Source organism: Larimichthys crocea, chromosome XII, assembly GCF_000972845.2.
Source record: "Larimichthys crocea isolate SSNF chromosome XII, L_crocea_2.0, whole genome shotgun sequence".
In the NCBI taxonomy this organism is placed as follows: domain Eukaryota; kingdom Metazoa; phylum Chordata; class Actinopteri; family Sciaenidae; genus Larimichthys; species Larimichthys crocea.
The window spans coordinates 9,893,497-9,921,287 of NC_040022.1; the positions used below are offsets into that span (position 1 = coordinate 9,893,497).

At 38.9% G+C, this 27,791-nt stretch overlaps 2 protein-coding genes across 2 annotated transcripts; one reads left to right on the forward strand and one right to left on the reverse strand.

Moving 5' to 3' along the window:
* The first annotated feature begins 1,955 nt into the window (after positions 1 to 1,955).
* On the forward strand, positions 1,956 to 4,556 carry LOC109139310 (cytosolic phospholipase A2 gamma). The gene is made up of 5 exons (XM_027284970.1): positions 1,956 to 2,016; positions 2,115 to 2,192; positions 2,510 to 2,664; positions 3,231 to 3,402; positions 3,602 to 4,556. Exons 1-5 carry the CDS (start codon positions 1,956 to 1,958, stop codon positions 3,769 to 3,771), a joined length of 636 nt encoding a protein of 211 aa, XP_027140771.1. The 3' UTR covers positions 3,772 to 4,556.
* Positions 4,557 to 12,733: 8,177 nt separating this feature from the next.
* Positions 12,734 to 23,111, reverse strand: LOC104929914 (cytosolic phospholipase A2 gamma). Its single transcript, XM_027285075.1, has 14 exons — positions 23,013 to 23,111; positions 22,012 to 22,069; positions 21,217 to 21,327; positions 19,978 to 20,120; positions 18,641 to 18,827; positions 18,414 to 18,519; positions 15,867 to 16,007; positions 15,007 to 15,072; positions 14,744 to 14,884; positions 14,407 to 14,556; positions 14,243 to 14,317; positions 13,771 to 13,925; positions 13,465 to 13,636; positions 12,734 to 13,265 (listed from the first exon to the last, which is right to left on the reverse strand). The coding sequence occupies exons 2-14, from the start codon at positions 22,030 to 22,032 to the stop codon at positions 13,096 to 13,098; spliced, it is 1,638 nt and encodes a 545-aa protein (XP_027140876.1). The 5' UTR covers positions 22,033 to 22,069; positions 23,013 to 23,111; the 3' UTR covers positions 12,734 to 13,095.
* Positions 23,112 to 27,791: the final 4,680 nt, after the last annotated feature.

Sequence of the window (27,791 nt, forward strand, 5' to 3'; positions counted from 1 at the left end):
GTCTGCCTGGGGTCAGGTGGGGTAAAGAAGCAGACGTGGTCTCATGTGTACTCTTATCATGATGGAAAAAGAAGGTTCTGTTGGACACTCTGGTCTTTAATGTGGGACGGAAATTTCTGGTCAACATGGGTACCCACTCATCTCAGTCACACCCACATAAAACACAAGCTTGTACCACAACACTGCTAAGATTGGTATATGCAGCGTCCCTTCAGACGAATATTTTGTTTATCAGATGGACCAACGAATTTTCAGAATGAGGCCGAAAGAAATTACCTTCCCACCCCTTGACCCCATCTACAAGCCATAAACAAGGATTGCTTTTACAGATGGGCCTCCGAGAAGGTAACAACAACACAACACCACACACACCCCCCCCCCCACCACAAACACCACACACACACCAACAACTTAGTACAGACTGTGTGTAAAACGCAAGTAAAATGCAGTCACTGAGCCTGTACACTTAAATTGTAAAATACCTCTGGTCCTTCAGGGAAATTGTGTTTCGAGCTGGACCCACACGAGGGCTGGTTTCACAGCAGCTGGTTTCCTTATTGAACTTCTCCTCGTGGGCGAGCAAGAAATCAGAATGGAAAAGTATGCTGGAGAAGAAGCAGAGGATGGATCATAGTCCAAACTGGAAGGATGTTGTTTTCCCTTACACAGGCTGAGTACTGTTTTTTTTGGAAGTACTGGAGGCAGTAAGAGCAACTAAACCACACCTCTAAAAACCAAAGCTCCATGGTGTCCTTAAGGTTTTTGATGAGAACATTTTTCAAAAGATAGCCCCACAACGAATTAAATATCAAATTAAACTTACTATGGATTACACTAATAGTGATCGTAATGTTAAATCTAACACGTGGATTTAATAAAAGGGGTTGTTAAGGTGATGGCTATAAGACATTGAAAAACAATGGGAAGTAATGTACCAGCAAACGAAAAAAATTGGGGGGAATCCCAAGTTAAATATGAAAACATGTTTTTCAAGGAATGAGAATGCAAATATAATATTAGGCACCATAAGAAATTACTTAAAATTAATTCTACATGTGTTGAATTTGAATTCAAAATTTCATAAAGACAGTCCCAGACAAACTCCTATTACTGTCCATCTATGTTTTGAAGTATTGTGACAATCCTGGCTGGCCCACAACAGATAATGTCTTCATGACTCACCTTTTTTAAATGAATTTGTTCAGCCCCTTAACAGCCAGTGAATAGAGCCCAGAAACAATAACATGCATTCACTGAGTCCATGATTAATTAATCCTCATGCTGAAAACTGTGGGTGTTAAAACTCCGTGCAGGTAATCCTTGGTTCTGCAATTGGCAGTCGGGGGTAGTTATAAAAGAGTACACCCATCCTTAACCTGGCTGAAACGGTTAACTCTCAATCTGACAATTTTAAAACAATACGAAAAATCATTTTTTTAGAAACGCTGCATGATAAATGTCTTGTTGATTGTGGGGAGATTCAGTGTTAACAACCTTCATAAAAAGTAACATATAAACTGGTGTGTTTGGGACTCTTCCATCTTGGTGATGTTCCTAAAGAGCAACAGAGTGTACTAGCTGTCTGAGAAGTAATAGCTGTGACCAGAAACCCCACAAGGATTCTCCCTGTGGTGTTTGACCTGGGCCCACTGCAGGTATACCAAAAGGTATGGTGATTGATCATGAACCTTTTCAGACGGTTCTCTCACCAGACTTTATTATTGAAGTCATAGTCTGCAATTGCCTGCAGCTACTGATAGTTAAACAGAAATGCCAATCAATGTTTCACATTTCTGTGTTATTTTTTTATGTCTGTGATCAAATAATGGGACTCAGCAAATGTCTGATTTAAAATGCCACAATGCACCAAGGCAGGCAAACCATATGCTGAATTTGTGGGTGGAGGCAAAGAGTCCAGAGGAAAGAAATCGTCTTGCTAAACATAGGGTCTGGAGATGATAGCTGCAGTGGAGGACATGGACCCAAGTCAGCGGAAAGGAGGTTTCATAGACATAGGTTCTTCCCTTAAGTAACAATAAGACTGGACAATGTTATAGACAAATAGGCTCATTTCATTTTAATGAGATGTTTTTGTACCTTTCTTTTTGTCACAGCCAAACTGGTTGGAAAAATCCTTTGGCTGATTTGGTATTGGGTTTGGGGAACTACTGAAAACTTCCTCTACCAACAAGGTGAGAAGACAGAACTCATGAGTGATAATCAATTTCTTTATGAGAATTAGATCAGAAGATTATTACCACTCTCATGTCTGTGCTACTAGCTGAAGTCAAGGCAGCGTAACAAGGGTAGGGTTAGGTTTAACCCTGAAGAAAACAGCTGAATGGAGAGTGAATATTACTTCAATTCATCAGGTGGACACAAACATGACTCATAGTGAATCCTGACGTTTCTCCATGTCTGCTTAATGTGTAAAAAATGTTTACAAACTTGGGAAGGGAGGAAATAAAAAGTTTGATTTAAAGAATTCTAAAGTTCTGTTGCTGGGCAGATCGCACCGCTCCAACTTACCTCAGCTCAAATGAGAGATTCCATCTGATGGATGCCGGGCTGCTGATGAATGTACCCTACCCTGCATTTCTGGGAGACAAGAGAGACATCGACCTCATCATCGCACCAGATTACAGCGCTGGAAAAGCGTTTGAGGTAAAGTGTGTGTGTTTCAGTCTGCCTGAACCCTGGACTGAAACGAACTGATAATGCCTGCAGGGAAGTGCTAATATGGGACCTTGACTGCAGGCCAATCCAATCAAAGCCAATCAAAAAGTTGCACTACAAGAAAGAGTAAAATAATATAATAATAACTAATTTAAATTTTAGCTGCTTTGAAAGGTCCAGTGTGTCAGATTTAAGTACTCCGTTCACAGAATGACTGAAATGTAATATAATATTCATAACATGTTTCATTAGTCCATGATTTGATTTAGAATGATCTTCCACAGAGTCGGCCATGTTTCAACAGTTGTCCAAACTAAACCCTGGCTCTAGAAAGGAGCTTTTGCATGTTTCACATAATTTGTCCTTCCTAGTCAATGAGATACAGTTGCAGTCTGCAATCCTACTTTGGGGTGCTTTCCTGCGAGATGGTGTGATCAAGTGTAATTTATTTATCAGATTTATTACAGAGCATGAAAACTGTGGAGACTGTGAGTCTGAATAACATCCACCCTCTGCTCTCTTCACATAACATCCACCCTCTGCTCTCTTCACAGACCCTGACTCTTGCCAGACACTATGCAGCTGAGGTGAAGAAGCCTTTCCCAGAGATAGACGACAAAATCCTGAAGGAGAGAGACTGGCCAAAGGACTGCTATGTGTTTGAGGGAAAAAAGAAGGAGCCCACGATTGTTTACATGCCACTCTTCAACAGACGCAACTGCAAAGGTCTGTGACACCCACACATGCAGATTTTTAGTGACTTTTCTTCTCCAAAGCAGAACTGCTCATCAAACTGCAATGAGTGATCATTTGAGGATCTGTTTGAATGAAGTGCAACCCTCCATATCATTTACAATTACTAATTATAAAACTCCCTAACCCAGTGGTGAGTGGAGCCTAAACAGGTCTTCACTGTTTTCTATAGATGCAGAGGAGGTCAAAGCAAAGATGGACGAGTTCTCCACCTTCCAACGTCCCTACAACAAGGAGCAGATTGAGTCTCTGTTGGAGATAGTGAAAGCCAACGTGAAGAACAACAAGGGAACTCTGCTAAAGGAGATCAACAAAGCTGTTCGCCGCAGAGAGAAGAAGTAGGAGTAGGGATGGGTGTCAGAGATCAGAGATGATCTTGAAGCAGTGTCAGAGCTGTAATCTGTGATACATATTTCATATATTTTAAATCATAAGACATCCAATGAGATATTTTTAGGCATGTACTTAATCATTACTCTGCTAAACAGTGCTATATATATGTTAAACAGGTGCGTGAAATAGTGTCTGATTTTGGTTTAATTACATATAAACAATGTTTGTTGATTATTAGAGAGAAGATAAATGTTCAAGACGTGTGACAATCATTTATAAAGGCTTGCTCATGTTTATGTTGAGAAAAATGAAGGACCATGTGTCTGGTCACCTGTGAAATTCCAGGCCAAGAAAATGCTTACTGTTTTAATTTCATCATAAAGTTTTATTTCTGAGTTCTTATGTATTTTTGATTCTTTGATAATAGGGTTAAATCTGTGGTGGAAAGTTTCTAAGACATCTTTGAGAATGTGTAATCTCTAGAGTCATTTGATGAATTATTATTGTTCATTTTTATGTTGAGTGATATTATGAAATGTAACTGATAATTGTGTGGGCAGTGGCATGATGTTGACCGAGCACCTCACCTCAGTAATGAGAGTACAGAATGACCTTATTTGGTCTGTGCACCTGATCACTGATTGGTCATTCCAGACAGTCCTATGAGCAGGTGAAGCCTGACATCAACTACCACTTGACAGTGAGTGTGACTCCACCTTGTGGCAGAAGTTTATAAATGTATGATGCTTTTGTTTTCTCTAGCAATAAATAAAAGTCTATATTTACTCTGACAACTTTGACTCCATGAGTTGTGACTTTGGGTCCAGAAAATCAAAAAACAATGATCAAGCTAGCATGCTAATAAATGAAGCTGGCTAACATGGTAAACAAGAACAACTACTAAGAATACGTTCCCATACTGACTTTAGCATTTACTGTGTGTGTGTGTGTGTGTGTGTGTGCGCGCGCATCCTACAACTGTGTAATGTGATTGTCACACCGCGGTGAGGTCAAGCTGGGTTTTTGTCTTGTCTTGTCACTTCCTGTTTTATTTTGAAAGATGACTCTCCTCTTGTTTCAGGTCACTTCCCCTTCCTCATGTGTCACCGGTCTGATTGTCTTCCCCGCCCTGATTGTTTCCACCTGTTCCCCATTACCTGGTGTATATATTGTCTGCGTCTCCCTTTGTCCCGTGCCGAAGTGTTTCATCTCATGCAGCGTTCACCAAAGCCTTCTTTCCTTAGCCCACAGCCATAGCTTTTCGATCAAGTGATCTTTTGTTTCTTCCTCGTAAGAGTGATTTTTTGTTGTAATTTTCTAGCCTCAGCCATAGCTTTATAGCTCTAGGGTTCTGTTGTTTTCTTCCTCGCAAGAGTGATTTTTTTGTTGTATTATCTTAGTCTAGCCCTTTTGGTTTCCTAGTGTTTAGCCTAGTGTTTTGTCAGCCTCGTAGGAGCGCCCTTAGTTAATGTTTTCATAGCCTTTGTTTTCTCCTCGTTGTGAGTGATTTTGATTTTGTTAACCTTTAGTAAAGTTAGTTCAGAGTTTTTCCTCCTCGGAGTGATTTTTGTTTCTCTTAGTTTAGGCCAACTTTATAGCCTCACTCTTTTGGGGGTTATTCAAGTCCTGAATAAAAGCTACTCTCAGCCTTACTCTGCATCTGAGTCCTCATTTGAGTCCCGGCCTGACAGTGATTTTGTATACGTGTTCAGGCAATGCTAAGTTTCAACAAGAGAGAACTGTAGAATGTAATTCACACGTCTACAGTAATACTATAGCTCAGTCTCAACCTCGCAGTGTCAGAAATGACTACAAAGAGCTATTTGTTTAAATCTGGCAGGAATTCAAAGTTAAACAGAATTCACATGACTGTCAGTAATAAAAAAACACAAGTAGTGATTGCACAATGAACAGTCCCGTAAGAAAGCCTACACAACACTGACTGAACTGTGAAGCCCCATCCAACGATACTGTTCAGTCATTTTGGTGATCTTTCTTTTCTCTTTTTCTACAGTATATAAAACAATGTGACTATTTGTTTAACAGCAATACTAGTGGTAATATCAGAAAGTATAAATGTTTTTCTGTCAAACTTGCTGCCAATGAAATCAATCAAACTGTTTTAAATGTCTGTTTCTCAATAATGATGTTAGTGAATATTAAGACTCTGTACCACTCTATTCTGCACATTTGATGCTTTTCTATAAAGACACATTCTGTCAAGTGTTTTTCCTTCAGTTTTCATCAACCTAATCCTGTCACTGTTATCATGTTGATCCATATTTAACAAACTGCTAAAAGTGACATTTCAGGTGTATTTGAAAAATAAAAGTTTCATTATTTGTAAGCTAAAGATTAACTGAAGAATTTCTCGTGATGTAAAAATGCTCTTTAGGAGAGCTCAGGAGGTCTCAGGTTGGTTAAGAACAGATCCTGAAGGACTGCAGTGCAGTAACACACACGTTTTTGTAAAGACTATCATCATGATGAATAGTTAACTGAAGTAACTTAGGACAGGATAGCTCCAGCATTTTTACATTATTCTAAACATTTGTTAGACTATTGAGCCATTTCTTTCTTTTATCAGGGATGCAAACAACAGTAATCAGGCTGATCTTGATCTTGTTTACAATCATTTTTTTTCATGCATCTTCATTGTCTTTCACTACAGCAGAGAGCAAACTTGAACACCTCTGTATGTCAAAGAAGACACAGAATAAATGCATAAAAACTGGAGGAGATGAAGAGAGAGAGAGTAGTTCATCAGTGTTAATAAGAATGCAGTGCAGTGAGGACAGACCAGGTTTCATAGAGGAGACAGGAGCTTTCCTTTACTTTCCTTGTCTTTTAGAGAATGAGAACACTTCTTATCATGGCTGCCACGTAAATATTTCTGACTCAGTCTCACACAAAGAGAGGTCAGGTTTTTATTTCAAGACCAGTTAAAACCAAGCATGCAACTTTGCCACTCCCCAAAGCATGATTTAAAATGTCAAGTTATTATGTTGGATCCATATTATCTGCACCATTTTTCTCTATTGAGCTGTGGCCTGGACCCGTAGCTGTACATGCTTTAGCAGGAAGAGTTAAACAGCATTCTACAGAAGCTTCTTTAATGCACCACCGTGAGAGTGATGACATGTGTTCAGGCCATGCCCCTCAACAAGAGAGAACTGTAGCATGTGATTCACACGTCTACAGTAATACCAGCTGAGTTTCAACCTCGCAGTGTCAAAAATGACTAAGAAGGGCTCTTTATGCTGTCTGTGGTGTACCACAAGGTTCAATTTTAGGTCCGATTTGATTTTCTATTTATATTCTCCTGCTAGGTCAGATTATTCTTTACCATGATGCTTCTTTCCTGCTACGTGAACAACACACAGATGTACCTCATGAAGCCTAGCTGCTGTCTATGACTGCCTGAATGACATAATATAATAATAGTATATAAGAATAATCATATCATCAAAATATTTTTCCAAAATTTGTTGGATAAGAACTTATGTATGACATTTGTCATAAAACATAAACTCGTGCTGGCACTAGTGATCTTATGGATAAAATACAGTCAACCATGCCCATTTATACCACTCATTTTAATCATCCACTGAGTTATTATATACAATTATCATACCCTCAGTCCAAGTTAATATATTTACATTTACATTGTTGCATTAGTCACTGTGCCTGTTTGTGTTTCAGCTGTCAATAGTAAAGGAGGGCCTGGAGTCATCACTGGTTTTATACTAAACTTAGTTGGAATTATTGTTTTGGTCCATGTTGGACCAGTTAAAACTTCACTTGTTTTTAGAGTCAAGGTGATAGGACATGCAAGAGTAAACACATTAATTCCACAATCATTAGCATGCAACTGTCTGAACAACTTCAATCAGACTTTATTTGTATAGCACTTTTCATACAATAAATGTAACACAAAGTGCTTCACATAAAAATATAAAAACACCACAACACCCACCGCCGAACCCCAGTTCTGTGACTTCCAATCCTGTGGGTCCTCAAGGGTTCATAGGCTAAAAGTAAACTTATAGTACAACTTGTTTTAAATTAACTGACAATGTTGGTATAACTCGTCCTCATCTTTACATAGGTTGGAATCTGTGTGGTTGCCTCATACTCCTGATTCCTGGTTCCTCATTCCTTTTTTCAGGATGCTCGATTGCTGTCTGAGTCTGGCACATGTATATAAAGCAGGCTTAGGAAAGTTCTTGATAGGTGAAACGTCTTTGCTCTTCAGTGTTCACTTGTGCAGGTCATCGAAGGAAACCTGGTTACTCCGTGCATTGTCGGTAAGTTTACTGCTCAGTGTTAACTTGTACCGTTGAGGCGCCAACTTGTTTACACTCTCAGTTAGCGGCATGGGCGGACTGGGACAAAAAATCGGCCCTGGCATTTTGGACCAGAGCAGCCCACAACAACCCCGAAACAACCCTGATCTACTCGTTAAATATATATATCGGGACTTGTCGGCCCAAATACCACGTCGGCCCACCGGGCAAATGCACGGTATGCCAGATTGCCAGTCCGTCCCTGGTTAGCGGTGTCCTAGCCAGTGATATCTTAAAGGCAGGCAGGTGCTCATGTTGCTGTTTTTTTGGTTTTCCCTCACACCTCTGTAATTAACAGAGGTTCCTGATGGGCAATCAAGTAAACTGCTACGAACTAGACTGCAAACCCTAAAGGTATGTATTGAGAAATCCTCTCTCAGCAGCTTGTGGGACTATGGACCAATTTTTCAGACACATGAAGGCTACTTCCGCGCCCAACATGTAGACTGGAAATACAAGTTTTTCAGTGTCAGTAATTTGCATATTGCTTCCAGTTTCAGGACCACTGGTAAAATCTATCATCAGACATCAAACATTATGTGGAATACAGCTGATCCTGAAGTGAGAGATCCATGGCAAATGATTTAGACTGTACATTAGTCACATTTAGTAGCTGTAGCTGTGTTATAATGCATTATAGGCATTAATACATGAAAGCATTCTTGTCCTTGTCTTTAATTGTACGTCTATTTCTATCTTCCTGTAAATTGTGTGAATTGTAAATGAAAAAAATAGAACTGATTATCATGGCATCTGTCAGTAAGGGGAATATACACAAAGATTTTGTGTTCGCAGCAGGTTTCAGTACTTGAAGAATCAGCTAACTGATTGGTTTCATCTGGCTTGATTGATAAATATAATTAGGTATCATTGGCATAACAATGGTAGTTAATGAAGTGATTTTTAATAATGTTGCCTAAAGGAAGCATATATAATGTGAACAGAACTAGTCCAAGCAGAACCTTATGAAACTCTGTGACTAACCATGGAGTGCATGAAGAATTCTTTATAAAAGCACAAACTGAGATCGATCTTGTAAATAGGACTGAAACCAGCTTAGTGTGGTTTCTTTAATCTGTAATAGGATATAACTGTCCATGGTATTGAATGCAGCACTAACATCTAACAAGACAAGTACAGAGATGAGTCATTTCTCTGATGTAATTGGAAGATTGTAACTTTTGCTAGTGTAGTCTCAGTGCTATGACGCACTTTAAATTCTGCATGGAAATCCTCAAATAAACTATGGAGAAAGTCATGTTTGGTGACAGCTTCATCAAGTATCTTAAAGAGAAAGGGAAGGGTGATCTGTCTATAATTGGCAAAAACGTCTGGATCAAGAGTGGGCTTTTTAAAAAGAGGTTTAATTCCAGCTACTTCAAAGGACTGTGGTACATACAAAGACAGATTCACACTAAGCAGCCTAGTTGGGATGGGGTCTATATGTTTTAGTGCACAAAATTAGAAAGGTAGTCATTACATTATGGCTGTTCGGTGTATACAATATAAACTATGCACAAAAACTAAGGAAATTTGTTTTTGGTAGATTATTCCTTTGTTGTAACAGTGCTTCTTGGCAGGAAAACTTATACCATTGGAAAGCCTGTTTATTTCCCTTTTAAATCATACCAGATTTGTAAAGAACATGCATTTGTGGGATTGCCAATTTGATCTTATTTCTGTGTTGGGTATACCATTTTACTTCATTCTCTGTATTTTATTTTATTGGTATATGTGTATAATGTGATGACGGCTTCTTTTTACATTTACACCAACATCTGTTAACTTTTGTGAAGTCTTTAAACACTCAAAGGAAGAGGGTAGACTCGAGTACCTCTTCAGGACAGTAAAGATGACAGGAAACAAGAAAGAGAGACATGCATCAACATCAGATGACTTTGAGGTTCATGGTTGGCATTTTAAACCCACAGCCACAATTTAATAATATCAAAATTATTTTTTTGTTAATGGCATTAGTTACAACTACTACTACTAATAATAATAATTCATAATAAATACATGTTCTTATATTTATCTCTTCACTGCAATTAGTTGAGCCTAAAATTTACCATCTCTCTGTCATGTTTCCAACCAGAATAATGTGCTCTGCTGGGGTCAGGTGGGGGTCAAAGAGCAGACGTGAGTCTCATGGGTACTCTCTATCAGATGGAAAAAGAAGGTCTGTTGGACACTCTGGTCTATGTGGGAGGAATTTCTGGGTCAACATGGTAACACTAATCTCAATCACACACACAAACACAAGCTTGTGAACACAGAGCAGAACTGAATGATGTGCTACTACACAACCAGTTTGATTTCAGTCAGAACTCACAACTATCTGATCTTATTAGCTGATCTTCTGCATTTAACAAGTTTTAATGTTAGTGTAACAAACATTGTCTGACAAGGTAAAGCAGTGAGAATATTATTAATATAATGTACACAATGAATATTGATTATTTTGAGGTGGGGCTTTTATATTCCTGATGACCCTGTACACAGCAGTGCAAAGCTCTGCATAGTGCATAATGTCTGTGGTAAGATCTTGATCGATTGATCAAATTGATCAAATTTGATGGCTATACTGACATTGAGAACAATGTGGAAGTAATGTACAGCACTAAAAATGATCACCAGTAAATACTGAAAAACGTGTTTTCAATGAATGAGAGCAAATATAATATTAAAGCAACAACAGTTTATATTTTCAAAACAACAATAGTCTAAATCACTGTAGTAAAGAACCCACACAGACTTCTAACCTAATCTAGCCCTTTTCAGCCCACTGTTTTGGTTTTCTGGCCAGCAAACTCATCTCTTATTTACCTTGTTGTTAGCCACAAAAGTCACAGCAAAGAACATCTAATAGACCGATTTTACAGTACAGATACGTGAGACGTCTTGTCTTGTTGATGTGGAGAAGTAGTAAAACTTCATGGCAACATATTGTGTATGTGTGTTCAGAAATCTTACATCTTGGAGATGCTACTGAAGAGCACCTGCATGTGCACGCTGTTCTTGATAAACTAATAGATGTGACCAGAAACCCCACCGTGGATCTTACTACTTGCTGAGATATGCATACAGCATAATATACCAGTCACAGTCAATCTGGTTCTAAAAATCCTTGCTCTGATTTTGCAATTGGAGTGGGAACTACTGAAACTTCCTCTACCAACAAGGTGAGAAGACAGAACTCATGAGTGATAATCAATTTCTTTATGAGAATTAGATCAGAAGATTGTAACCACTCTCATGTCTGTGCTACTAGCTGAAGTCAAGGCAGCTTAGACAGGTAACAAGGGGAGGTGGTCCATCCATCTACCAGCACCTCTAAATTTCCCCCAAAAATATCTCCTTAATATAATATAATCCATACAAAAATCAACAATGTTACAGCACCCTGTGCTTTTGCTGGGGTTGAATTAGATTAAATAAAATTTTATTTATATAGCACCATTTCATAACAGAAGACCGTACTCTTCATAATATTATCTACAGAGACCCAACAATTCCACCAGGAGAAAGCACTTGGTGATGAAACATGGTCAACACTGGAGCTACTTAGACTTGTATAAGTCTGGTATATGCCACAGTTAAGAGATTAGTGCAATGACAACTCCAGTGCACCTGGCCACCGAAGGTGATGAAACAAAAATACCAATTTCAATCAATTTTGGTACCTGACCAAACTCCAATAATCTTTTTTTGAGTAGGGAGGCATAGTGTTGTGATTAAAAGTAAACAGTTTGCTGCTCTCCTGAAGGGGCCTGGATTGGATTTTCAAATGTATGCACATGAGTCTCTTGCTTAGGTGATGTTACTGAACCAGTAACCAATATTCTTTAAACAACTGGAGAAATTCATTAAAGTCCAAATTTCAAAAACAACTCATCCACTGGTGCAATGATGCATGTCACTACTCAGACTGAACCAACAATTGGCCGATTATGAGAAGATCAAAATCTTTATTGCATTTGTTGCCAATATATCAAAATAGTTCACTCCAGACCAAAGTGGTGGACAAATAACATATAACAGCTACTGCTACTGTGACACAAAACACAATAATTATTCATAACACAAAACAGAAAGAAGAGACTGTTCTTTCAAGCCCAAACAAAGTACAAGATTCCTACAGTATCACATGAATCACATACTAGCTCTAATCACTGTGCTTTGTAACATCAGCATCATTTATTAGCATGCTAGCTTGTCCGTTGTTTTTTGATTTTCTGAACCCAAAGTCACAACTCATGGAGTCAAAGTTGTCACAGTAAATATAGACTTTTATTTATTGCTATAGAAAACAAAAGCATCATACATTTATAAACTTCTGCCACAAGGTGGAGTCACACTCACTGTCAAGTGGTAGTTGATGTCAGGCTTCACCCGCTCATAGGACTGTCTGGAATGACCAATCAGTGATCAGGTGCACAGACCAAATAAGGTCATTCTGTACTCTCATTACTGAGGTGAGGTGCTCGGTCAACATCATGCCACTGCCCACACAATTATCAGTTTACATTTCATAAATATTCACTCAACATAAAAAAATTGGCCCGCGTCCAAACTTAGTTGCCGAACCCTGCTCTAGAGATTACACATTCTCAAAGATGTCTTAGAAACTTTCCACCACAGATTTAACCCTGTTATCAAGGGCAGGGCAGGGGGGTGAGTTTAAACACAGCTGTTCCTATTATTACCTTACACTCTATTTCCCTCACACATACTTACACTACAAAATGCCAAATGCTGTTTTTCCCAACATAAACATGAGCAAGCCTTTATAAATGATTGTCACACGTCTTGAACATATATGGAATCAAACCAAAATCAGATACTATTTCACACACCTGTTAAAATTTAACATGATCACTTACTAGCAGATAAATGGTTAAGTATATGCCTAAGACAAGCACACACACTGTAACACACAGATAAATGCCTCAAGATCATCTCTGATCTCTGACACCCATCGCTACTCCTACTTCTTCTCTCTGCGGCGAACAGCTTTGTTGATCTCCTTCAGCAGAGTTCCCTTGTTGTTCTTCACGTTGGCTTTCACTATCTCCAACAGAGACTCAATCTTCTCCCTTTTGTAGGGACGTTGGAAGGTGGAGAACTTGTCCATCTTTGCTTTGACCTCCTCTGCATCTATAGAAAACAGTGAAGACCTGTTTAGGCGCCACTCACCACTGGGTTATGGAGTTTTATAAATATTTATTGTAAATGATATGGAGGGTTGCACTTCATTCAAACAGATCCTCAAATGATCACTCATTGCAGTTTGATGAGCAGTTCTGCTTTGGAGAAGAAAAGTCACTAAAAATCTGCATGTGTGGGTGTCACAGACCTTTGCAGTTGCGTCTGTTGAAGAGTGGCATGTAAACAATCGTGGGCTCCTTCTCTTTTCCCTCAAACACATAGCAGTCCTTTGGCCAGTCTCTCTCCTTCAGGATTTTGTCGTCTATCTCTGGGAAAGGCTTCTTCACCTCAGCTGCATAGTCTCTGGCAAGAGTCAGGGTCTGTGAAGAGAGCAGAGGGTGGATGTTATTTCAGACTCAGCTTCCACAACTTTCATGCTCCGGAAGAAAGCCTGAGAAATAAATTACACTTGATGATAAATGGGTTCAGGCAGACTGAAACACACACACTTTACCTCAAACGCTTTTCCAGCGCTGTAATCTGGTGCGATGATGAGGTCGATGTCTCTCTTGTCTCCCAGAAATGCAGGGTAGGGTACATTCATCAGCAGCCCGGCATCCATCAGATGGAATCTCTCATTTGAGCTGAGGTAAGTTGGAGCGGTGCGATCTGCCCAGCAACAGAACTTTAGAATTCTTCAAATCAAACTTTTTATTTCCTCCCTTCCCGAGTTTGTAAACATTTTTTACACATTAAGCAGACATGGAGAAACGTCAGGATTCACTATGAGTCATGTTTGTGTCCACCTGATGAATTGAAGTAATATTCACTCTCCATTCAGCTGTTTTCTTCAGGGTTAAACCTAACCCTACCCTTGTTACGCTGCCTTGACTTCAGCTAGTAGCACAGACATGAGAGTGGTAATAATCTTCTGATCTAATTCTCATAAAGAAATTGATTATCACTCATGAGTTCTGTCTTCTCACCTTGGTAGAGGAAGTTTTCAGTAGTTCCCCAAACCCAATACCAAATCAGCCAAAGGATTTTTCCAACCAGTTTGGCTGTGACAAAAAGAAAGGTACAAAAACATCTCATTAAAATGAAATGAGCCTATTTGTCTACAACATTGTCCAGTCTTATTGTTACTAACCTATGTCTATGAAACCTCCTTTCCGCTGACTTTGGGTCCATGTATCCACTGCAGCTATCATCTCCAGACTCCACTGTTTAGCAAGACGATTTCTTTCCTCTGGACTCTTTGCCTCCACCCACAAATTCAGAGTATGGTTTGCCTTGGTCACTGTGGCATTTTAAATCAGACATTTGCTGAGTCATTATTTGATCACAGACATAAAAAAATAACAACAGAATTGAAACATTGATGGCATTTCTTTGTAAATATCAGTAGCTGCATTCAACTTGGATTCAATGAATAAATCTGGTGAGAGAACCGTCTGAAAAAGGTTCATGATCATCATCACCATTACCTTCTGGTATACCCTGCAGTGGGCCCAGGTCAAACACCACAGGAGAAATCTTAGTGGGGTTTCTGGTCACAGCTATTACTTCATCAAGAACAGCTAGTACACTCTGTTGCTCTTTAGTAACATCACCAAGATGGAAGAGTCCTAAAACACACACACAATATGTTACTATGAAGTTTTACCACTTCTCCACATCAACAAGACATTTATCATGGCAGTTTCTAAAAAATAATTTTGTATGTTTTAAAATGTCAGATTGAGATTACCTTTCAGCCAGTTCAGGATGTACTCTTTTATAACTTCCCCACTAGCCAATGCAGAACCAAGGATACCTACACAGTTTCACAATGAGGATTAATATGAATGCATGATCAGTACAGTATGTCATTTTTATTAAGAGGGCTGAATGTTATGCACATCTGTGCACCAGCCAGGATTTAAACATTACTTAAATCAAAATCTAACAGCACTTGAAGTGTTGTCTATCTGTCCACTTATGATTTTTTTTATTAATACATTAACCAGCATTACCATTAGACAAATGTAAATCCAATCTTTACTCTGCTTTTAGCTCTTTTTTGGTCTCCACCAACTCCAGATAAAATATCTGTACTGTAAAATCGTTCTATTAGATGTAGTTTGCTGTGACTTTTGTGGCTAACAACAAGGTAAATAAGAAATGAGTTTGCTGGCCAGAAAACCAAAACAGTGGGCTGAAAAGGGCTAAATTAGGTTAGAAGTCTGTGTGGGTTCTTTACTACAGTGATTTAAACTATTGTTGTTTTGAAAATATAAACTGTTGTTGCTTTAATATTATATTTGCTCTCATTCATTGAAAACATGTTGTTCAGTATTTACTGGTGATCATTTTTAGTGCTGTACATTACTTCCACATTGTTGTCAAAGTCAGTATAGCCATCAAATTTTAACACCTTTGCTTCAATTATGACAGCGTTAGTAGAGAATTTAAATGAATTGGATTAAGTACAATCCAATTCATTTAAATTATTTTGAAAAGTTCTCATCAAAATAAAAGCACCATTGGAGCTTTGGTTTCAAGGTGTTTGGTTGCTCTTACTGCTCCACTGTTACCTTCCAAAAACTTACTCAGCCTGTGAACACACACCTTCCAGTTTGACCATGTCCATCTCTGGCTTCTTCTCCAGCAACTTTCCATTCTTGAATTTGCTGCCCAGAAGAGAAGTTTCAATGAAGAAACCCAGCTCTGTGAAACCAGCCTCGTGTGGGCTCAGCTCGAACCATTTCCCTGAGAGACACAGTGCATTTTACAATTAATACAGCTCAGTGACTCACTTACATTGCTGTTTGTACAACTAAGTCTGTACTAAGTATGTGTGTGTGTGTGTGTGTGTGTGTGTGTGTGTGTGTTTGTGTGTGTGCGCGCGCTATTAACTTGCTAGCTATCAGGGTAACGGAAAGGAAATAAGCTAACTTAATGTTACAGTATTGAAATGGAGTATTCAGTATTATAATATCAGTATTGAAGTCTTTCTTAACTTTTAACTTGTTTTTAACTTTTTATGCAACTTTTTATTTATTGTAAAGTTTACCTGTTGTACCATGCTTGCTGTGCCTGTACACTCTGTGGACATGTTTGTTGAAGGTACAAAATGTATTAGAGTGATTTGGATGGAAAAAGTGTTTTTTCTGTATCTATTAAAGTTGTGTAAGAGTTAATAGCTAGCATTAAGCTATGAATGCTATGATAGCAATGAATAATGAAAGGTATGCCCAAGGAGAACAATTAAAAATCTCTCTCTTATCTCTCCTCAGGATCACTACTTAAATTTATGACCACAAAACAGACCGATAAAGTGCCCCTACCAAATGCTGACGATGAAAACTGTAAGTCCAGTGTTCCACTTTAATTGATAACATATGCCATGCCCTGTAAAGATTCTTTATGACAGTATACACAATTTTGTTTTTTTGTCAGGCAGAATTAGAACCATTGCTTAAAAAGTGCTGATAAGCACTAGCCTTATAATGTGAGTTATTTACAATGTAACAACCTTGTTGTTATTTAGTTATTTTATTTTGTTGTTTTTTTGTTCTTTAGATTTATATTTTCAAAATTACACGTTATTTAATTCTAATATGTATGGTACGATATGTGAACATTTGGAATAAAAAAAGTTTCAATTTATACATTTTTCATTGGCGTCAGATTATTTATAGGGTATAGTCGAATGGTCAAAAAAATTTGCTCCTAAGTCCTTTCCTAACCACTTTTTCTTGACCTCGATAGAAAACGTCACAAGGTCAAGGAAAGATGTGAAGGAGAATTCACAAGGAGTTAGGAGAAAACGACCGTGGTGTTCAGAGAATTCGACTGCACTTACACTTAGACTACGTCATTATACAACAGCAAATGTTATTGACATGACCTGTGGTAAAACTACAAAGTCCAGAAGATGGACTACAAAACACGCAACTGAGATACTTACTAGATACTCCCCATGTAGCATGTAGTTTAATGCAGGAAACATAAACGTGAAAAATATGACTTCATTATCAATGTCAGAATTTAAATAAATGAACATTGTCCACCTGTCACAGAAGTCAAATGAAGTGTTTGTTACGCTGGTATGGTTGCTTACCCTGCTGTCCACTCAAGTTATGGCAAAGATATATGATTAATCAGGTAACTTCATACAGGGTGCTGGATGGCACAGTTACAAACAGTTTTTATTCTGTGTGTGAACGCAGCTCCATAGTCAACAACAGAACACACTTCATGATCAGAGTTTTTACATCACATCAACACTTATGTTCATATTCACACGCTCTCTCTGCTGCAGGCTGCATCACACTGTTTAAATACATTGTTTTCTGGTTGTGAATGACTGAACGGTGCACCAATTTTTTGTCGCTGCCGCAAGGAATTGTGGGGCGGCATTACCCCCTTTCCTTTCGTAAAGGGTGGTCATCCTATGCTAAAGGAGATAATAAAGGAAGCATTGAAGCTCCTCTCCTTAACAGTTAGAAAATTCGAACAGTAGGGATGAGTGAGTACAGCATTATCTGTATCTGTATCTGTTGACCATATGAATGATCTTTATCTGTACTCAGAGTGGGCGGAATTTAACCCAGAGGTGGGACGAGTTGACTTGAATTGGGCGGGGCTTTAACTGGTATGATATTTTAAGCACGGGTTGATCAGAAATTGTTATATATTTATTGCTGATTAGAAAACTATTTACAGGACAGCATCACCATTGACCTTCAGATCAATGGTTCTGATCACAATAGCAGACAAACTATTTACTATTTGCAACAATGAATACAACACATTTTGGGGGAGTACCGTGTACCACCACTCAATCTTTTAGTGGTACGCAGTGCTGGACCGTACCGGCATGTTATGCTTATATCATTATCTGCTCCACTACTGTCTTTCTCTCTTTTTTCTTCATCCTCTTTTTCTCTTCCTCTTCTCACTACCAGATGACAGCTCCTTTAGGGGGAGGGGGATGCGGTCACTGCGGCTTATACATCTTTGAGACATTTCGGTAAAAACAGCCCTCGGGCACAGAGTCTCGGGGGCCCTAACAGCTCGGGGCCTTAAGCAGTTGCCTGCTTTGCCTGTTCACAAGCTGCGCGTCTGTATGTGTGTGTGTGTGTGTGTGTGTGTGTGTGTGTGTGTGTGTACCTTCTGGAGGCCCATCTGTAAAGCAATCCTTGTTTATGGCGTTGTAGATGGGGTAAGGGTTGAAGGTATTTCTTCTGGCCTCATCTGAAAGATGTCGTTGGTCCATCTGATGAAACAAAATATTTCTCTGAAGGACTGCATATACAATCTTTAGCAGTGTGTGTTGTGCTACAAATATTAGTAGCAATATTAGGAGTAAAAGTGTGTCTGTGTTTTTCCCCCGGTACCTCTTTTATGAACTCAACAGAGGTCAAAGCCCCCCACACATCAGATAAAGAGAAATCCTCATCGTTCATCTGTTCACACAACCAGTCCACAGCCTGCTTCATCTCAATACCAGGACGAAACAGCCTGGACATTGCTCTGTCCATGTTGGAGCTCCATTCTGGATCATTGTACACGGACGACATGCACCTATCAGGGGAAACATGTACACATAGATCAAGGAAAAATGTGCATTATTGTCTGTAAGAGATTAATTGATGGGTTGGTCCACCACTTTGCTCTGAACTAAAGTATTTGGACAAATGCTTTGGAAAGAACGGCATGTAAATTTTGTTTAGTGTGAATTAGCATGTTAACACACAAAACACAAATTAGTAGCCTTGGAACAAAAATATATGATGTGATTATCTCCTTATATCTACATAAGAATGGTAAATAAAAAAACAACAGCCAGACTGAATGGTACAAACATTTAGTGAGGTTACAACTGTAAAGTGAGGGTTCGATGTCTGGTGGTGGGATCCCTTCTTTATGAGAAGAAACAGCAGGATGGAGATGAATAATGTTCTTAACCCTTGTAATGTCCTTAACTTACAACTATGGCCACTGATACCTTTCGAATATTGTCACCAAGTGGCAACTTTAGTGGCTGTGTAGCGAAGCCAATGTGGAAGTGCCAAAAACTGCAGTTCCACAAATGTCCACTTGAGGCTGGCTACAGAACAAATCAGTCTCCATGTTCAAATGTCCAACTTCACAGCAGAAATAAACATGTTTACAGCCTGGTACAAAAAACAGTTTTGGTCTCTATAGCTAATCTCACCGTTCATTATTATAATACTCAATGTTCAAGTTATATTAAGGCTTAAAGTTATGCATATGCATGCAGCGTGTCCACTTCAAATGATAGATAGGTGTTTTCAGGACTTTCACATACAGCTCTTCAGAAAACTACGACGTTCATGTTTATAGTGTATATGGTGATTACTCTTCTCTTAGCCTAAGTCTCTTCTGTCTCTCTTCACAATGAAAGAGAAAAAAGAATAAACCTCAAATTTTAAGACTAATATTGTACAATTTGACCCAAGATATACACTACTGTGGACGAGATCAGCAGGAATAAATACAATCCCACCTAAAAAAATTATATTTTACTGCTTTACCCTGCCATCAAACAGAGTTTTTTGTGACACTTGCAAATGCAGATCAGCTAATAAGATCAGATAGTTGTGAGTTCTGACTGAAATCAGTTCTGCTCTGTGTTCTGGCCTGGCCATTCATGCATTGTGTAACTCATATACAAGCTTGTGTTTGTGTGTGTGATTGAAATTAGTGTTACCATGTTGACCCAGAAAGTCCTCCTACATAGACCAGAGTGTCCAACAGACCTTCTTTTTCCATCTGATAGAGAGTACCCATGAGACTCACGTCTGCTCTTTGACCCCCACCTGACCCCAGCAGAGCAATGCTGGGAACATTATTCTGGTTGGAAAAATGACAGAGAGATGGTAAATTTTAGGCTCAGCTAGTTGTATTGAACAGAGTAATATAGGAGAAATATAAGAAAATGTAATTCAAATGTATTATATTATTATTATTATTATTATTATTATTATTGTTATTATTATTATTATTATTATTATTAGTAGTAGTAGTAATAATTGTGCTCCTGTGGCTTTGGGTTCAAAATCCCAACCATAAAAACTTCAAGTCATCTGATCTCTGATTCATGTCTCTCTTTCTTGTTTCCTGTCAGCTTTACTGTCTTAAAGAAGTATTGGAGTCTACCCTGTTCCTATTGGTGTGAAGAGACGTCATAATATACACATGTACATTTATGTAATCATTTTTTCTTGGTGCTCTTCAAGCTTTATTTGACAGTGACAGCTGAAGAGTGACAGGAAAGCAAGTAAAGAGAGACAGGGATGACACGCAGCAAAGGACCTCAGGTCGGAGTCGAACCCTGGGATGCTGCAGCGAGGACTAAGCCTCTGCACATGTGGTGTGCACTCTACCAACTGAGCTAAATGCTGCCACATTTAAACTATTCACAAAAACTTGTCATGTGACCTTCACCACTGATTACAGCTTGACAATGGCGTCACATGCTGTTCAAGTCGACTTATTGCAACCTGCTGATGACATTCTGTGACACTCAAGCTCAGTGGTAACTTCCCTCTGAGGACTTCCTGTTTGAAGCCTCACACTAACCAGGTACTGTTGAAGGATTGTTGGGTGTCGTCTTGGTGTCATGATGTCAAAATGTGAACAGCATGATGAAGAGGACTGTTTAAATACAAACTGTAGAAGCAGAACATTTAGTGGTCTGTTCATGGATCAGACACTAGATGTGATTTTGAATCACCTTGTTAGAGAACAGCATGTTATGCAATAAGTACTGAAGCACTGAACAGTTGGACATGTGCATTCAAAAGTTTAGAGAAGGTCAAATGAAGTTCACCAGTAAAGTGCATTTTAGGTGCATTCTGAAATTTCATCCGAAAGCCAAATATCCTGAACTTTTTGTGAGTGGTGTATGTAAAGATTTCTAAATAACTGGGAGAGGTTTCTTTCTTACTGCATCACATTCGACTTTCAGTTTCTTGAGCGCCTCCAGAACTTTTTGTTTCCTCTTGTGAACATACTCCTTTTCACCAGGACCCAGAGAGTGGGAGTGACGGATGACTTTCTGAAAATAATCAAAGACAGCTAACAGAATTAGACTCAATAGGAAATTACACTTTATTAATACACTTTATCCACAAAGACACCTTTAAGTTATAAGTGCTTCATTGGAAAATCTAAATAAATTATTCTTGATTGTTTAAGGGGATTAAAAGACAGAGAATGAAGTAGAATGGTATATTGTGTAGGTCCCTCTTGTGGCACCAAAACATACAGACAGTTGTGTGACTAAAATGAAAAAAATGATGGATTTAGTCATAGTGGCTATTAAATTTCATTTCATTTCAACATTCATTACTGAAGATTTTTTTTTATTTGCTCCAGGGGAGCAACAAGTGCTGTTTGTGCTGTGTCTTCACTGTGGTGCGTCTTTGCACCTCCTTGGTTTTCACATGGTTTGAATGTGAATTGTGATTGTGCATTATACTATGGTCTTCAACCACATGCCAATAAACTTGTTCAGGCATGCTTTTTTTCAATTATAACCATCTCCAAAGTTAAAAAACTAAAAAAAACATCAGTGTTATTCACTTAATTTACAATGTACAGAATTTACAGAAGATAGAAATAGACATACAACTAAAAACAATGACAAGAATGCTTTAATGTACTCATGCCCTATAATACAGATAGAGATACTAAATGCTATTGATGTACAGTCAAAAATCATTTGCCATGTATCTCTCACCTCAGGAGCAGCTGCCTCCATAATGTCTAATATCTGATGATGGATTTTACCAGTGGTTCTGAAATTGCAGGCGACATGTTATTTAATGGTGCTGCAAAACGTGTATTTCCAGTCTACATGTTGGGACACAGAAGCGGAGCGGAGTGAATGTGTGTGTGTGGCAGAGCAACAGAGAAGGTTAGCGCTATAAGTTTGGTTAGAATGAAATGTCCAGAGTATGTTTCAGTACACGATAAAACCTTCCCTGTGCTGCTCAACCACAGTTTGGCAGACGAGCAGGAAGGGTTAAGATACCCACACTGGGGAAATTGACTTGTTACAGTCACAATATACAAAAGCGGATAGTAAAATACTCTCTACTGAATAAATAGTCACAACACAATCTTACAGCGTCCATAAGATTAAAAAGAGAGGGACTAACTGAAAAAATAATAATCCATAAGATTAAAAAGAGAGGGACTAACTGAAAAAATAATAATAATAAAAAAAAAAAACAGACACTCTGGGCTATTTTGGGCTTTAAATGTCTTCATCTTTTAAATCACCTCCAATATTTCCCGTGTTTTTCTGCTCATGGAGCTTCTTAGGTCGGGCAGAATCTAACACTTATTCCGTTGATCCACTTTATTAAGCAAATAAATGGCTGTAGTACATTTCCTATCTGGCAACCCAGAGCTCTGGTATGAGCCATGATGTTATCAAGCCAGATCAAAACACACAGGCAAACACCGTCAAGGCAAATTTCAAAATAATAAATATACTGACTATACTAATTTATCAAGAAGCTTGTATTTCAGTGGAACATGTTTCCCTAATCTCTGATGACACAGCATATTCAATTTATGAATACAGTAGATATCTTACATATTGCACCTTTAAGATATCTGTGGTTGGCACACCACTAAACGAGAGTGTAAACAAGTTAGTGCATGCAGCATACGGAGTATGTCAGCAGACTTTGATTAGTAATGACAGAAGTTAACACAGAGTCCTTAACTCACGGAAAATGCAGAGCGACCAAGTTTTCTCAAACAACCTGCACAAGTGAACACGGCAGAGCAAAGATGTTTCACCTATTAAAAACTTTCCCCAGCTTCCGTCTTAAATACTCTGAAATCTGTGTTGTACACCACCCATATGTTGTACTTGTGCCAATCAAAACTTGTCACACTGCATTACAGATAGTGATCTAGCCATCCTGGAGGACAGCTAGGAACCTGGAATCAGATGAACACAATACACACATTCCAAAACATGTAAGGACAATAACGAGTTATAACAACATTTCCAGTTAATTTCAAACATGCCTACTTCTTCAGACAGTTGCCTGTTAACAATTGTGGAATTCATTTGAAAAAAATAGATTCATTAGAATCAGATAGAAATCTGAACAAAAGAGGTTAACACTAAGCAACGTTTCTGTGGTTCATAAGTTAGTTCTGACATGAGAAGCTTCTTAAGCACAAGGTCAAGATAAAAAGAGCAAGGAGTTGTAAAGTACATATTGCTCAATAATAGGTCGTTTCATATAAAAATCATTAGTGTTTTAGGCTATCTTGTATGTAAAACACTTAATTTTGTGGGACTGTAAACAACATCACAGTACATTTCTTGACTTTGTGTTATTACTGAATTTTAAAAAGGCTTTTATTTTGAAGAAGCACCAAGCACATATAGATCAGATGTTGAAAAAGGTAACAGGAAAATGGTAAACGGACTCTACTTATATGGTACCTTTCTAGTCTTGCAACCACTCACAGCGCTCATCTTATTCTTATAATGAGCAAAGCAATGTTAAGCCAAAACCAAAAGTATGTGCTGCTGGCCATGGCCATGTTAGCTGTACTTTTTGTCAAACAGTTGATCAACTTCCATGATGCTCCTGTCTGCTTGTGTGTATACATATTTTTGTAAAACTTCCAATTTTGGACTCAGCAAGAGCTGTCTGCATCTTGTGCATTTCCTTTCTAGCCTTTATTGCACCAGCTTTTTTTTTTGTTCAGCCTCAAATTCAGCCTCACGGATTTTTCTTTCTTTCTTGCAGTTTGGCCTCTCTGCATCTGCATATTATCCAAAAATTTGTCCATGAGCATAAATCATTTGCATCATCCTCCATTAATTGTTCAGTTTGCTTTACCGTGCTCATTAGCTGGGATAACTTGTACCTGTGTGCCTGGATTTGTCTTGCTCTTTGCTCTTCCACAGTCTTTTTCATCCATGGCAATGTGTTCCACTTCGCTGTTCAGCCAAACAAGGTCCTTTAATCTAAACGACACGCACTGTAGTAGAGAAGTTTCAAATTACAGCTGGATGTCACCACAAAGTTCTGGAACCACCAGTGTTAATTTTGTCACCCATTTTTCAATTTAGTCTTAGTCTTGTGTCAAAGTTCATTCTTAGTCTTAGTCACTTTTAGTCTTCACAAATCATTTTTGTTAGTCATATTTTAGTCGACTAAAAGTCTAAAATTTTTTTGTCTAGTTTTAGTCAAACGTGAACACAGGGTATTTTAGTCCAGTTTTAGTCAAAACATTTTGGTCCTTTTCTATTTATTTCAGGAATATTTTTTTGTTTATTAATTCCAGTTTACTTGTGTTCCACAGCTAACATATTGATTAAATGTATACCTAGGTGCTAGGATTAGCTTACCAATGCATTCAGATGCGTGCCAGACCGGTTAGCTTAGCTTAATATTTGGGTGGCTGAGGTTAATGTGCCTTTTCAGGTTGGTGGTATTTTTACCAGCAATTTTCTTCCCGCACATATTCCCATCCATCAAAACGAGGCATTGTGACTTTTTCTCTGCTTCTAAATACTGGAAATGGGACTACACGTCCAGTCTCTTTTTCCTTCCAAGCATGATTGCGCTAGAGCTGGGAATCTTTGCCCGAACCTGACGGGACCCATCGGGACCTGCCGGGTTCGGGCATAATTTTTATCATTTGAATCAGGCCTGGGCCGGGCTCAGGCTTGCGTTATGACTTGCACGGTAAATGAGCGATCATGTGATGCGTTTCGATCTGCGCCACGTCGAGGCGAGACTCATTCTTGACCGTTATGCCATATGCACACATTTGAATAACGTCGGGCTGCAAACTCTACAAAGGGTTCTACAAAGTTGTCAATCAAAATGGACAGGGCCAGGCTCGGGTCGAATTCTATCACTTCTAAGGCCCGTTTCATGCTCTAGATTGCACTGCGCAGCAAGAGGATATTAAACGTGTGGCTGGAGGACGTTTTTGTTTATTTTTATTTCTTGCATGACATTTTCGGCCCGTTTTTATTTTGTTAACAAAAACACACATTGGCACATTTTTTGTCAGTGTTTTTAGAACATTGTATTGTCTTGTCATCGTCTCGTCTTAGTCAAGGGAAAAAAGGCTCGTTGACGAACATATTTCGTCTCATCTCGTCTGATGAAATTAACACTGGAAACCCAGTTCCAGCATCCATTAATCCAAGCAGAGTGAGTATTTTGACTAATAATGTAGGTTTCCATCTAATGAAGCCATAGCGTTGTCCCTCTCATCGGGATCTTATCTTAACCAACGTGAGACCTCCGGAGCTCTCTTAAAGAGCATTTTTACATCATGAGTAAAATCTGTGCCCCTTGGATTGTCTTGATGCAAAATCATCAATTACGTCATCATAAGAGAACTGCCCCAACCTCATGGTGTATACTAATGATTGCAAGTCCACCAAGGTGGTCTTGTGTCATAGATGATCACAGGCGATATCCAAAGACTGGGAAACAATTTTGTCAATCCTTTCTTGTGCACAAAGTCCAACAGTTCAAATGCAGTCGTGCTGTTTGTGGGTAACTATGGAATGTTTCTGACTTCTATGGCCAGCTCTCTCCAATCAATGTCAGCTTCCTCTCCACTCCTGAGTATGCTCACAAGATCGTCACACTGCTTTTCTTTTCTTCATCATCTAAGTTTGGGAAGTTTTGCAAAACCCCATACTTGCTTTTAACCTGTGTATCCAAGTCATCCAAAGATGAGCAATGCCTAGAGTGTTATACCATATTGTGCCATATTAAAAAATTTGGTCTCAAGCCTCTTCAGGGCATCCATGAATGGAAAAGTGAGTCTTTGTGCTTCTCAGTCTATTCTTCTTCAGTACGGTCTCTCACCATGGCATTGTGGAAGACTGAACTAGCTTGCTGACTGGTATGATGTTCGAAAGGATATCGTGCCACACAACTGTGCAAATCTGAAATCTACCTACTATGCCAAAGATTGAGCCTTGATTTTTGTGATAGGGTCTGCTCCCTTTTCCATGACTTCTACCATGCCATATGCCTAGTAGCACAAGGGGATGCTATGGACACAGCTCTCCCACCTTGTGCCCCTCCAGGACTTTGCAGTGATGTCGACATTTTGTTTCAAAATGGCCCATCTCTGGGAAGCACCTGAGAATAGAGTGTATATCTTCTGAACATTGCCAAAGAAACTGGTAGCATCTATGGAGTTATTGGCAGCATCAGCCACAACCAGGTTCAATGTATGAGCCCCACAGGGGAACCTAAGACCTGTCGATTTGGGTGCCAAGAGGAAACCCTAAAAGTGCTCTTTGATCACAGCTGTTCTGATCACAAAAGACATTTGCTCCTGGTGGCTTAGATCTGGGGTACAATCCAAAATTCTCGCATAATATTGGAGATTTCAACCTGGCCAATTGTCCTCCTTTCCTCTCCAATCAAAGCTCCAGTTCTTTCCATGTCACCATGTTGTATGAACAGGGCTTTTCATAGCTTCCAACAAGGCCCCTAAATTCATCCAATCCACGTCCCTCTTTAACCAACTTATATATTTTGCTGGAGAATATTTTGCAACAGAAGCAGAAGCAGTACACTGCATCACTTTTCTTTGAGTAGACAAGCCAGCTTCTGTGACCACCTTAATTTTTTCCTCATTCGTCTATATATGTGTCCTATATGTGTAGTGGTGATGAAACTGTCTGCCATCCTGGCCTCTGGGAAAGGTGAATATTGGGTCAACCCGAAGTGCCCTTTCATACAATGTCTTTGATTGTCAGATACTGTATGGCTGGAAGATTTAGCTTTTTTGGTTGACCTAACGAAGCATTTAAATGCACTAAACAATAAACTCTAAGGACACAACTACTGGTGTTATGTCAGCATCTAAATATAATACATTTGGTACTACATTTGGTAGCTATATTGCCACGTTAAAATGAGCTGTGGCAACATTCAGTTTAAGTGGCTGAAAAACACAAATTCCCTGTTGCAAGTAAAAACAGATTAATTCAATCAGATTCAAGTGTTCTTTTTTCTTCTCTCATTTTCTTCTTTGAAAAATTTCAAGCCTTAGGGTTTGCAGAGACCCCAATGAAGACCTCAGAATGTCATTGTTTGGGTGTTGGGGTAACTGGCTCATGTGTGTGTTTTGGTTGGGAGCTCTTTGTTTTTCAGTCTGGTTTGAATTTGACATCTGGTACGTGTTGGGAAATCCTTCCCCCTGCAGCTTGTGTGTGTGCTGTGTGTTTCCGTATCTGTTTGAGGAACTTTCTGCTGTGACATGCCCTGGGATGATCATGTGTGAACACACCTCTGTCACACACATATAGTCAGTTAGCGTAACTGTGAATAGAAGGTACACACACTCACACACACACCCACGTCACATTAGGACTACTGAGCTGTATTAATTAGTGACGAGTGCCTACGACACTCGTCACTAATTAACTATTGTTCTATTTTATTAACTATTGTTCTTCTGCGTGTTTCATGGCATTATTATTCATTTTCCGCCCTT

Excerpts from the sequence above, each read along its gene's own strand:
- LOC109139310 (XM_027284970.1), top strand. The coding sequence starts at position 1,956 with ATGATAGCTGCAGTGGAGGACATGGACCCAAGTCAGCGGAAAGGAGGT. Across the intron at positions 2,017-2,114 it reads AGGAGGTTTCATAGACATAG|CCAAACTGGTTGGAAAAATC; the intron begins GTTCTTCCCTTA and ends TTTTTGTCACAG. Across the intron at positions 2,665-3,230 it reads GCGCTGGAAAAGCGTTTGAG|ACCCTGACTCTTGCCAGACA; the intron begins GTAAAGTGTGTG and ends CTCTCTTCACAG.
- LOC104929914 (XM_027285075.1), bottom strand. The coding sequence starts at position 22,032 with ATGGAGGCAGCTGCTCCTGAG. Across the intron at positions 20,121-21,216 it reads TGAAAGTCGAATGTGATGCA|AATAATGTTCCCAGCATTGC; the intron begins GTAAGAAAGAAA and ends TTTTCCAACCAG. Across the intron at positions 14,557-14,743 it reads ACTGCAGGGTATACCAGAAG|TGACCAAGGCAAACCATACT; the intron begins GTAATGGTGATG and ends AAAATGCCACAG.